The 12320-nt window shown below is 39.2% G+C and overlaps 1 protein-coding gene across 5 annotated transcripts in view; it reads left to right on the top strand.

The window, feature by feature from the left end:
• Positions 1 to 505: 505 nt before the first annotated feature.
• The window catches only part of Vwa5a (von Willebrand factor A domain containing 5A), a 26986-nt gene continuing 15171 nt past the window's right edge, over positions 506 to 12320 (top strand). For 4 of the 5 annotated variants that reach the window (XM_023721183.1, XM_023721180.1, XM_023721184.1 and 1 more), the window contains exons 1-10: positions 506 to 599; positions 2505 to 2562; positions 2688 to 2890; positions 3179 to 3401; positions 3500 to 3675; positions 4061 to 4175; positions 10662 to 10831; positions 11078 to 11166; positions 11357 to 11501; positions 11906 to 11985. In XM_023721183.1, coding sequence (XP_023576951.1) covers positions 2520 to 2562; positions 2688 to 2890; positions 3179 to 3401; positions 3500 to 3675; positions 4061 to 4175; positions 10662 to 10831; positions 11078 to 11166; positions 11357 to 11501; positions 11906 to 11985 — 1244 coding nt within the window. In that variant the 5' untranslated portion in view covers positions 506 to 599; positions 2505 to 2519. Of the gene's footprint in view, positions 600 to 1831; positions 1878 to 2504; positions 2563 to 2687; positions 2891 to 3178; positions 3402 to 3499; positions 3676 to 4060; positions 4176 to 10661; positions 10832 to 11077; positions 11167 to 11356; positions 11502 to 11905; positions 11986 to 12320 lie in introns of all 5 variants that reach the window. The other variant, XM_023721181.1, reaches the window with a different exon arrangement.

Raw genomic sequence — 12320 nt, 5'->3', positions numbered from 1 at the left:
TTATAATTCTGATGAAATCTTTGTAGGTGACCCAGGCCTGCAAAATTCAGTCCTTAATGAAAAGAGATGGTCTCATTAAAGCAAAAGTGTGTCTGTTGCTCTAATCGATGGAATCAAGACTCAAATTAAAGGCACGGAGTCAGTATGCCTATCATGTCTTATTACCAGGGCCTAACACACAGTAAGCCCTAGGGGTCATCTGTTAAATTTTTGGTATCACTATTGATTTTACTGTTGAAGCATTTTCACTTGAAAAACAAATCCCTTCCTTTTGCCGATCCTCTCATTGCTCCTTTCTCAGACCTGCCAGGTGAAAAGTAAATGGTCTTTTTGGAAGACTTCTCAGTCCATCTACAGAAAAGCAGAAGTCGCACTATTTGTTTAAGAATTTTCCACCACTCCCTTAGTCATATAGTTGCTCCTTTGCAACTGGTCCCTAGGAGGGGGCGGGACTTCCAGGAAAGTGTGTCGTGGTTATTTTCTATGACTCACAGAACTGTGACCCTGCGGCTGGCTCCCCTGCTCCTGAAGGTCCAGAGCCTCTTCCTCCGGGTCCTTCTTCCGTGCCTCCGATCTGCTGGAGCTTGTTCTAACAACAGGTGGGGAATTTAGTCCTTGACTGTGATCCTTGGTGATTTCCACGGACTTGACAGTAGAGAGAATTTTGAGGGAGTTGGAGGGGCCATTGAACTATCTTCTAAGGATCTCAGGTCCCCTCTTGTAACTACTTTTCTCTTTACTTTTCTTCGTCTTTCCTTCTCAGCCAACTGATTTTGTATGTTTATGCTGTGAAAATATGGCTTTAAGCTTCCATTCCAGTGAATTGCAGCCTGTAAATCTTTCTATAAAGCAGTGTAAGAGCTTTGCACTGTCCCTTGTGTAAATGGGGCTGCACTAAAAATCTAGGACTCGATATTTGAAGATTAAATCACTCTGTTTCTGTGCGGGTTACACTGTGCACCGCTGATCTGGTTGGAGGGACTCAAGGCCTTCCACCTCCTCCCCCGAACCAGAGGGGAGGGCTGTGACCACACTGTGGTCTGTGCCACACTGCTCCTCTCCTTCCCACCTGCAGCTTAGTGGTTCTAACTTAGTGCCTCTGAGAACCTCAGGTGTGTCCACCTCAGATAGCTCACTGGCTCAGGGAGAAGCCTGCCAGGGACTCACGTTCAGGCTTTGATCTCCTGCTATCCGCAGTCTTTACCCTATCTGTAAAGACTTTCCAGTCCATCAGCTGTTTGCTCCTGTGTGAGTCTTTAAGTTTCTAGCTGATATTACTAGAGATTTTTCAATTATCCACCCTCAACCTGTTGTTCTTGAAATAATTTCCTGCACTTAGGATTTCCCTGGAAGCCTGTTTCCTCAGCAGTTTTCTGTCCCTTCAGCTGCCATGGTTATCTGGAGTGCTGTCAGAACACGAGGCATTTGCCACATTTAATCTTTGTACAGTTGCTATAAATGGCAGATGCACAATGTTGAGCCTGATTTCTTGGTATGGATTTATGAGAACAGAACTTGGTGTACAGGAAATACCACTGATATCATGGACACATAATTAGCATAAACTTTGCTTTGGGTTAAAGGCAAGTATTTTTTTGCTTGTCTTCTCTTTCTATTTTCATTGCTGTGGATTAAACCCCTGGCTTTATGCAGCCAAGATAGGTGCTTTACCATGAGCTACAGTCTCAGCCTTAAAATGTGTTTTAAATGTAGCTGTGCACACAGAGCCTAGAAGTAGTCCTGCCAAAAGCTTCAGAATCCCTCAGAGTGGGATTGTTCTAGGAGAAAAAGCTCTCTTTCTCAGAGGCCCCCCTTTTTTCCCAACCAGCAGATCATAGGAAGGACAGAGTTCTCAGGGACACGTGTGTCCTAGGCCTGTAAGTAAGCTGTGGGGGTCCTGTTTCTTCAGCACGGTCTGTGCTTTGTGCGATTTCATTCTAGCTCCTCAACGTGAAAACTTCCCTTACTAGTCCTAGATATTGAACTGCAGGTCATACCACAAAGAGAGTCAAGCTAGTTACCTGCTTAGTTCAGAGTTGTCCTGGTGCAGCTTACCTTGGGGCCCATCATTAGGATCAAACCCACCTGTAGACTCATTGGATAAAAGAATCGTGCAAATCCAAAGTAGACACATGGAAGTCATCTCTCTTTGTTACCATAGAATCTTGAGGTTCCCTGAAGTTATGACACCTATTCAATATTCTTAAGGAGTGAGGTATCAACACACTTTTGAAAAAGCAGTATTATTGTTGGAAACAGTCGTAGCATGTTTCAGAGATTTCCTGTTAGTGGATATTCGGTGAATCTTGCAGCTTGCTTATTTGGGGCTGGCTTTTAGGAGCTACCTTATCAGAATCATTGCCCCTTTTTCTTCAATTTTATTTTTCCTAACTCCAATACTAACTCTGCATGCCCTCTGATGCCAAACAGAAGAACATAGGTACTGGTGCTTCAATGGAAAACTCTCACATACCCCTCTGGGTGTACTGTGTATCTTTCCACAGAAATCCTTTATCATCATGGTACGTGGCTGTGGTCTGCTCACTCGCCAGAATCAACCAGGTGAGCCTGATGCTTGACTCCTGCTTGCCACTGTATCTTTGGTACCCAGCACCCAGTGCAGTTCCTGGCCTGCAGGGGAAACTCTACAAAAGCTTGCTGAATTCCTGAACCTGATCTCTCACCAGTGGCACTGAAGAATATCTCTGTGGCTGTGTCCATCCATGAGTTTGTGGCAGGTGTGTCTGCAACCTTACACTATGAGAATGAGGAAAATGTTGCCTTGGAAGCCTTCTTTGTGTTTCCCATGGATGAAGACTCTGCTGTTTATACCTTTGAGGCCTTGGTGGATGGGAAGAAAATCGTGGCAGAATTACAGGACAAGAATCAGGTACCAGAGATAGATACAGTATCTATGTTTTCCTTACTGCACACATTTTAAGATCTCTGCTAAATGAAACCTCACAAAAAATGCTATTTGTTGAGTGGTCTTTCTTTCACTCCTTTCTAATTGTTATTTTCCTTGTTGTTCAGTGGTGGTGGGGGGTCCATTGGAGTCATTCAGAAGATAGCTGTGATGTGACAAGGGCTGTCACAGCCCCTCTGTGATGGACAGTTTTCTGCAGTATTCATCCCTTCATTTGATGCTACCTTTCCTTCCTACTGGTATTTTCTGAAGGCTCATGCCAACTATGAGGATGCCATCTCTCAGGGCTTCCAAGCCTATCTACTAGAAGAGGACAAGTGCTCCAGAGATGTCTTCTGTTGCAATGTGGGGAACCTCCAGCCTGGGGCGAAGGTTGCACTCACCCTGAGGTATGTGCAGGAGCTGCCCCTGGAAGCCGATGGAGGCCTACGCTACGTGCTCCCAGCTATCCTGAATCCGAGGTATCATCTCTCTGGTGAGTATCTCTCTTACTAGGTTGGTGGTATAATTGGTGGTAAATTCTCTGAAGTCTACAGATGTGTTGAAAACTGTTGGCAAGGATAATTTTTGTAGGGCGGACTGAGGGCAGTTGCCTTGATCTGAAGACTCCTGTCATGCCCTTGGAGGACCTGCCCTACACACTTGCCATGGTCACCACCATCAGTTCTCAGCATGGAATCGAAAGGGTCCAGTCCAACTGCCCCTTGAGCCCCATGGAGTACCTTGAACATGATAAGACTTCTGCTCAGGTAATTAATAAGACAGTTCTGCTGTTTCCAGCGCTCCTTTTGTATGGGTCTTACTGTGGTCTCATCCCAACCTTCTCCGTCTATTCCTCGCTTTTTGCCATTAACCCTGAGGGAGGTGCACTCTTATTCCCAGTCAATGCCTGGAGTCTGTTCTCCCCCCTGCTTGTGGTCATGTTCACTTTGTTATTTCAGGTTGTTTTCTTTTTTAATTTTAAAAAGAAGAGAGAGAAGAAAAAAACACAAAGGCAAAAACAAAGCAATAAAAACAGTACAGAATCTCAAAACAAAGTTTGTAAAGACACGTGTAGCTCTCTATTCTGACCTCAGTCCCAGGTATCAACGAGTAATGTTTCTAAGGCAGCTCCTTATCTGATCCTTATATCAGGTTTCCTTGGCTGAAGGACACAAGTTTGATCGGGATGTGGAAATTTTGGTTTACTACAGTGCGGTGCACAGCCCCAGTGTTGCTGTGGAGATGGAGATGCCTGAAAGGAAGCCAGGTATTTTCTGTCTCCCTGTGTAGTCACTTGGGAGGAGACAATGCTGCCTTGGAATCATCTTCATCTTCCTTTGTCTTTCCCTCATTCAGTACCAGGTAGAAGATAAATGTGACATATTGAAAATGCCTACCCAGTAGCACTCAAAAATTAATGCCATGTTATTATGTGTTATAGAGAAAGTTAAGTAGATTCATAGATAATTGGGCAAAGGAAATGAACAGATAATTCATTAGAGAAAAGAGTCAATTATAAATATGTGATAATGATTGGTCTTTACAGAAAAGCAAATAAAATGCAATTTTGACTTTCTAATCTTTCAAGAAGTGACAGTTTAGTTTAGATATTCTCCAAAGCCTCATGTAGTAGTAGGTGGGGTGTTTTTGGGAGGTGGCTGGATCTAGAGTGTGTGATGTTAGAATTACACATATTACACTCGGTAATATGCTAGGTTCAAGGGCACTAATATTAAGGATGTGAGTGCTGCCTGCTAAGTAGCCTGGATAAAGCACGATGGGTGAGAAGAGCTATGGTCACCCTTTGTTGCTGTGCTCCCTTCTGCCCACCATGAACGGTTTTTCCTGCGATGCCTGTCTGCCAGGCCACCCTGCCTTAGAGCCAGCCAAGTATGGACTGAAAGCTCTACAAACTTCAAGCTAGGAAAACTTTTCCTCCTTTAAATTTGGGTGTCAGGTATTTAATTGCAAGAAAAATAGCTAAGACACAAGCTAAATTTTTTTCAAATCTGATAATGCCTTCAGATTTAGAAGGTGTGGCAGGTTTGGGATTCTCAGATTGCTTGAAGCAAAATAACTTGATGTCACACTTTACAACAAAATGGTTTTATAAGTCAAAACACATGCTCATTTCAGTAATTCCAGTTTTCAGAATATCCCCTAAGAAAATAAATCTAAATATAAGTAAAACTATGCATGGAGATCTGCTAATATCAAATATTAATAATCAAGATGCCTTAAGGGACTAAATTCAACATGGCATCGATAACTTGATGTGCTATTATGTAATTACTAAAGTAATATGACAAAGTAACTTGATAAAAAGTCCTCCAAGAATGGAAAGTGAAAGAACCTAATTCATACACATTTCCTCTATTAAAGTAACCAATGAATTAGATAAATAAATATATAGAAAGCATGTATCTAGCAATTATAGCTAGATAAAAACAAATTTTGCATCTTAATTCTCTTTATAATAAATAAAACTTTTATTGATTGATGTTTTTCATATCTATATGTAGTGTCATCTCTGGTTCTTTCTTGCTTATTGTAATACATATAAATAAGAAATTTTAACATTTTAATTATTTTAAGTGTAGGGATCAGTGGCCTTAAGTAACTCACACTGTGAAATAGTCAAACTTGTCCACCCCAAAAACCATTTCATCTTGCCTGGTTTATTAATTTGTATGACTAAGCTGAGCTTTTTAGAGGGTTTAATTTTTGTTTATTTATTTATTTTACTGTTAATATTTCTCTTTAATTTTTTTTTAGAAAATTATTTACTTATTTAGTATAGGGTCTGGCTAATGCAGCTTAGTCACAGTGATCCTTTTGTCTCAGCCTGCTTAGCACTAGGATTACAGGCATGTGCCACCGTACTCCAGTTTTGGTGGCCAGGTTGGCATGGGACTGGCAAGACAGGCTGTACTGGGGATCAAACCCAGGTCTTTGCACTTACGCTTAGACTACCGGGCTATCTGTCTGGAGTTTTTAATTTTTCTCAACTGGAAAATATTCCAGGATACATAGGCTGAGGTTTTCCTGTATCAGAGCTGGCATAGTCCGCATTAGTCTGCTGCTGGTGTGTGCTGCACTGGATGGAGGGACCATGACCATGACAGAAAGGACACCACCACTTCTAGAGCATTTCTACATATATACAGTGGAAGCATACTAATTCACAGTGAGATGCTGAGGTTAAGCTTTCCCTTGTGTACCTAGAGCTGCTGCGAAGACAGTTCCCTGACGTTGGTTTCCCTGGGCAAGGGATTGCAACCCTTTCAGAGCTGTCAATGATAAAAACAGCCTGCTGAGGCACCAGTGTTGTAGGTTTCACCACCACTATCCTAGGCCATCCCATTAGAAATTGTAGACAAATATTGAAATGTGAAAGATATAAGATATAGACAGTGAATTTTAGAGAAATATTTCTGAAATGAATACATAGCATGAGATTAATAATAAATTGCACATTGAAAATAAATAATTTACAAACTTAAGTGAATATAACAATAAAATTTGTCCAAAATAAAAATGAAGAAGAAAGAATTTACAGATCAGTCATATAATAGTTCACTCTGAGTCAAAAATCAAGAAACTGTATATTCATATAATTAGAATTCTCAAAGTAGAAAGAGTTAGGCAATAAATATTTAAAGATTTAAAATTTCTGAATTTAGTTGAACTTATAACACCACATTTTCAAGAAAAATGAAACTTTTGCACAACAAATTTGAATAAAATCATGCCAACATACAAAAAAATGAAATTATCTAAAACTTATTGTAAAGAAAAAAATCATTAAAGTATATACATAAAAATATTAGCTATGGAAGAACAAAATTAAATAGCATCTTATTCCACATTAGAAAGATAGAAAAAAAACTAAGTCTGTAAGAAACTAATTAAAGGACTGAAAGAAAAAACTTGTCCTCTTTGAATTTTACACTTAGTAAACATACCTTTGAAAACTAGAAGTAAAATATTTTCCAGTTATACAAACTTGAAATATTCTAATACCTCCAGACGTAGCATATAGGGAATAACAAAATCAATATTCAGAAGGCAAGAGAAGTTGCTGTATGGTCCTGGATAAAGAATAAAGAGTTCTTTATTTTTCATTTCTAAAAATTAAAAAAAAATAAAGGGAGTGCTGGGGAGATGGCTCAGTAGAATAAGCGCTTGCCTGGCAAGCGCAAGGGCCTGAGTTCAATCCCTGGTTTGGCAAAAAAAATTAAAAAAAAATCAAAACAATAGTTATGCAGGACTATGTAAAATATATTAGATGAACTCATTTAAAAGGTCATTAAAGATTTCTATGAAACAATATCAATCTTATGTCGGGTTATACAATATTTTTTTATGTATATATGTGCGAGTGTGTGTGTGTGTGTGTGTGTGTGTGTGTGTGTATAAAAGACAAGGAAGAAGTAATATAAAGTCAATGGAAAATGGAAATACACTTTTTAAAATTTCTAATACTAGAAAATATTATACCATGTCTTTTAAGTAGATTGTAAGTGAAAGATACAGTATAAATTTTAAAACAAAAATTAAGATTAAGCAATATTCAGAAAATTAAATATTAATTAATTAAAAATCAAATATTTCAAAGCAATTGAACTAAGAAAAAGTTTTCATGATAGTAAAGAATTACTAAGGATAAAACAAGATAAATACTGGAATGGCAAATAAATGACCAGCACTTCTTACAGTTTGGGGATAAGGTATCGCACAATGTTCTAGTATGTTGTAGACATGTATAGTATCCATGACGCTTACTGGTGGCCAGGTGTCACTTGTGGGACTGAGCTGCTGCTAGTTCCTTGATATCCACCCTGTAGACCCAGATAGAATCATGACCCACGGGGTGCAGGAGAAGTCTATTTGTAGAGTGTGCTGATGGAAATATTTTGCTGTTGTATGCAAAGAATAACTGAAAGACTACTTCGGTATACCTCTTATACTCCTATGTTGAATTGTTTTCCCTATTTGGTGGGTTCTTTCCATTCTCATTTATAGAGTTGTGATCATTTTGCTCCCTCTCTAGAACATCTTTTAGTTGTCTGTGTAGGCTTGGCTTTGTCATTATTAAATTAAGTTGTTCTTTGTCATGGAAGTATTTCACTTCCCCATTATACCTGAAAGAGAGTTTTCAGAGGGTATATTTGTCTGGGTTGGAATTTGTTTTTTTCCAAGAATTGTAGCACTTTGCTCCGTGCTCTTCTTGACTTGATGTTTTGTGAAGAGAAATCTGCCATTATTCTGATGGGGTTTCCTTTGAATGTGATCTGTTTCTTTTTTTTTTCTTTTTCTTTTTTGTTTTCTTTTATTTCTTTCTTTCTTTTTTTTTTTCCAGCCTTTAATATACTGTTCCTGTGCTGAATTTCTGGGATCTTTATTATATGTCTGGGTATGTTTTCAATTGACTTGATGTTATTTGGAGTTCTATATGCTTTGGTTTTCTGAGTTTCAGATTGTTTCCCCATATTTGGGAAGCTTTCTGTTATAACTTCCATCCACATTCTTTTTATATCATTTGTATTGACTCCTTCCTTCTCATTGATGCCTACTAGTCTCACATTGCTCATCTTTGCATCATCTTGCAGGTGTTGAATTATTTTTTCCTGCATCCTAGTTGTTTTTTAGAGATCTTTTCTTACTTTTGCACTAGCTGCAATGGTGTCTTTAAGGTCTGAAAGTCTATTTTCAGTTTCATTCAAATGGTTTTGCCAGCTTGTGATTGAGGTTTTAATTTCCTGTATATAACTTTGAAATTTGCTTCATGCATTCTGTTTCTTTCCTATATTGCTTATTTAAGGATTCCATCATTTTTATATTCTGCTTTATTTCTTTATCAGTGTCTTCTCTAGAAACACTTTGTACTTCTTTCATTATAGTTATTATTTCTTTTTTTTGCTTCAGAAATTATTTCAGATCTGATTTCCTCTATACCTTTCTGTAGTTGGTTCTTACTTCTGATGCTATCGTTTCAGAGATTTCAGGTGTGGGATTTCCAATTTCTTCTATGCTAGTGTCTTCTGCATTTGTTCTGGGTTGGCTTGGGGCCTGAGACTGCATTTTATTCCTTCTCTTTATCATTTTGTATAGCACTGTCTTCTGACCTTTGGTGTAGAGCTTAGGTAGAGTTATTACCTTAGCACCAGGTCCGGATCTATCAAGTTCAAACTGGTCCATGTGGGTGTGACTTAGGTCTGGCTGCTGTGTTCCACTTCTTCCTGCCGCAGCCCTTGGAGTTGAACCCTCTGTGCTACTCTGGCAAGATGTTCTGCTCCTGAATCAGCTGGGTGGTTCTTGCCTCTAGCCTCTTCCCATGGAGTTCTGCTGCAGGGTTCCATGCCTGGCCTTTGTTCTGGGTAGAATGAGTCCATTGCGGACCTGGCAGGCCCCAGGCAGTCTCACTCACATGCTGGGCCTGGGCTTTGGGTCCTTGAGTTCTTTATATATTCTTTTTTTTTTTTTAATGGCACTCAGCCTGCCTGAGGGTGGGGCTGGTATGGCATGTGGTGCCAGGGATTGAACCTAAACTTGCCTAAGCAGGTGCTTTAGACAGCTGAGCTATCTTGTTGTCCCCTTTATATATCCTTGATGTTAATTCTCTGAGGTATATCTGGTGAATTATTTTCCTATTCTGTAAATTTTTCCTTCACTCTGTTGGTTGTCTTTTTGTTTTTTTTTTCTGTGCAGATGCTTTTTAATTTGATATGATCCCGTTTGTTGAGTTTTGGTATTATGTCTTGTGCCATTGTGGTTCTGTAGAAAGACCTTGCCTTTGCCTATGTCTTCAAGAGTTGTACCTCTTTTATTTTTCAGCAAGTGAAATGTTTCTGTTCAAGATTTAGATTCTTGATTAATTTTGATTTTAGTTTACTACACATTGACATATATGAGTCTTGACATGATATTCTGCATGTGGATATCCGGTTGTCCCAGAAGCCTCTATTAAAGAGGATACCTTTTATCCAGTGTTTGATTTTTGGCTTCTTTGTCAAAGATTAAGTAGCTGTATGTGCAGCACAATTTGTAATAGCCAGACCTTGGTAAACAGTGTATATGTACATTAACAGATGAAGGATAAGGAAAATATAATATTCATGCACAAGAGAGTACTGTGTTGCCATTAATATAGACCTGAGGTATTTTTGATACATAAATGAATGCAACTTGAGAACATAATTTTAATTGAAGTAAGTTAGACATATAAGCTCAAATATTGTATGGCTTATTTTATATGTAAAACACAAAGTGAAAAATACAAGAGATAAATAGGTTGTATGGAGAAGTTAAAAAACTTCAAATTACATATTCTGTCATTTCAAATATATTTTAATGTATGTGCTAAATGTTTCACTTATTCTATGAGTTTATCTTAACAGAAAAATAAGTTTTGTGTTACATTTGGCTTTCTTTGTTTCTCTTTTGTAAGAATCTTTCTGGTTTATATCTTGTACTCTGAGTAACTACTTTGAAGATAATGATATACAGTATATTAGCTATTGTTTACTTATTCATTTATTTATTTTGCGGTACTGGGGATTGAATTCAGGACTGAGCTATCTCCCTGGCCCTTGTTATTCTTATTTTGTTATGATTTTGAAAGTTTTCTAACAAAATAAAAAAGTAAATAAGAAATCATTAGGAACATAGAAGAAGAAAAAAGTATGATTCCTAGAATTTTTAGAAGTCTTGAGTTCTTTTCATCTTACAAGCCCTTATTCTTTCTGTGTAGATAGTTTGATGGGAAATCCAGTGGTCATGGTGAGTTTCTATCCAGATATCCCAGAAGTTGAGGCGTCAATGATCTGCGGGGAATTTGTCTTCCTCATGGACCGCTCAGGAAGCATGCAGACCCCTTTGAGTAAGCAAGTCAGGTCTCAGCTGCGCATAGAGGCAGCCAAGGTAAAAATGAGCTTTCTCCTTTCTTGAGTCAAGTCGCTCACTGGAATGGGGTGTATCTGAATAGTTCTTAGAGGTTCCATGTGGAGCTGCAGGCCTGTGGTCCAGCTGAGTGACAGCTAGCATGAATACCATGCAGATAGCTTTAAAATAGAGGGGGATGAATGCTTGATGGCTACATACTGAAGAGTTAGATTGGTGGAGTCTGAGAGACATTCACTCTGTCTCCCTTTCCTTTCTTACCATCAGGAGACATTGATTTTGCTGTTGAAGAGTTTACCACTAGGCTGTTATTTCAACATCTATGGATTTGGATCTTCCTTTGAGGCATTCTTTCCGTAAGTCCAAGAAAAGGTCATAGAGAGTCTGTAAATATGCTCCCTAAGGCTGACCAGGTTGTTGAACAGGTTACTGAGTACTGATTTGAGACCTGGTGATTGCAGGTAGGATTATGATTTGATGGGGTGCCTTAAAAGGGCAATGTGGAGCTGCCTTCATCCTGTAACCAGGTATGTTTGTTTCTCTCAGGGAGAGTGTGAAGTACACTCAGGAAACAATGGAGGCGGCAGTGGCGAGAGTTAAGGTCCTTCAAGCAAACCTAGGTGGTACTGAAATCTTGGCACCACTCCAGAAAATTTTCAGGGGATCACCTATTCCCGGCCACCCCCTACAGGTAAGAATGGGATTATAGCCAGCAGCAGGGACAAAGAAAGTGGCAACTACTGAAGAATCTCTGCCCCTAAACTTCACTGTGGGTGTAAGTATGATCAAAGTCTGTTGTCATACAAGAAAGAAAAGATGAGAAATTTTCTTCCTTCTTAATTCCATGTGAGGGACAACAGAAGTGCTTTTGTAGAGGCCACAAAAGCCTCATAGGAATCTATTTAGGGAGGACCTGAAGATTCCCAGAATTCCAAGCTTCTCTGTGGGAGCCTGGTGAGGTGCCCTGGAACACCAGGGCTCCTGTTTGAAGAGACATCTGAGCATGCACAGTGAAACAGCAGGGTTTTCAAGGGCAAATTCTGGTGACGTAGCATGAACTTGACAGAGGCCTGATGAATGCCTTTCCCTGTCCAGCTTTTTGTCTTCACAGATGGAGAAGTTGCTGACACCTTTAGTGTAATTAAAGAAGTTAAATTCAACAGCACAAAACACAGGTATGACCAGAACATGATTCCTCCTGTGGTGACCAGAGCTTTGAAGTATCATATGAGGTCTAGTACCAGTGTTGACCTTGTACACAGGGAAGAAAAACAATGATGAAGTTTGGGCATACTTGCTGACAATTGACTTTTTTCTACAGTAGTTAAAAGTACTTTTCTAAATAATATCAATAATACAGCAAGCTCACTGTTCTTTAAGTGAGTTTTTTATTGTTAAGTAAATTTGTAATAACCATAGTCAACAAAAGAAACCATAGGGGGCCGGGGGAGATGGCTCAGTGGAATAAGTGCTTCCCTGCCAACACAAGGGAAGTTCAATCCCTGGTACT

The sequence above is a fragment of the Octodon degus genome, unplaced genomic scaffold (assembly GCF_000260255.1).
Source record: "Octodon degus isolate 3935 unplaced genomic scaffold, OctDeg1.0 scaffold00080, whole genome shotgun sequence".
NCBI classification, from domain to species: domain Eukaryota; kingdom Metazoa; phylum Chordata; class Mammalia; order Rodentia; family Octodontidae; genus Octodon; species Octodon degus.
This window is presented reverse-complemented; position numbering and strand designations above follow the sequence as displayed.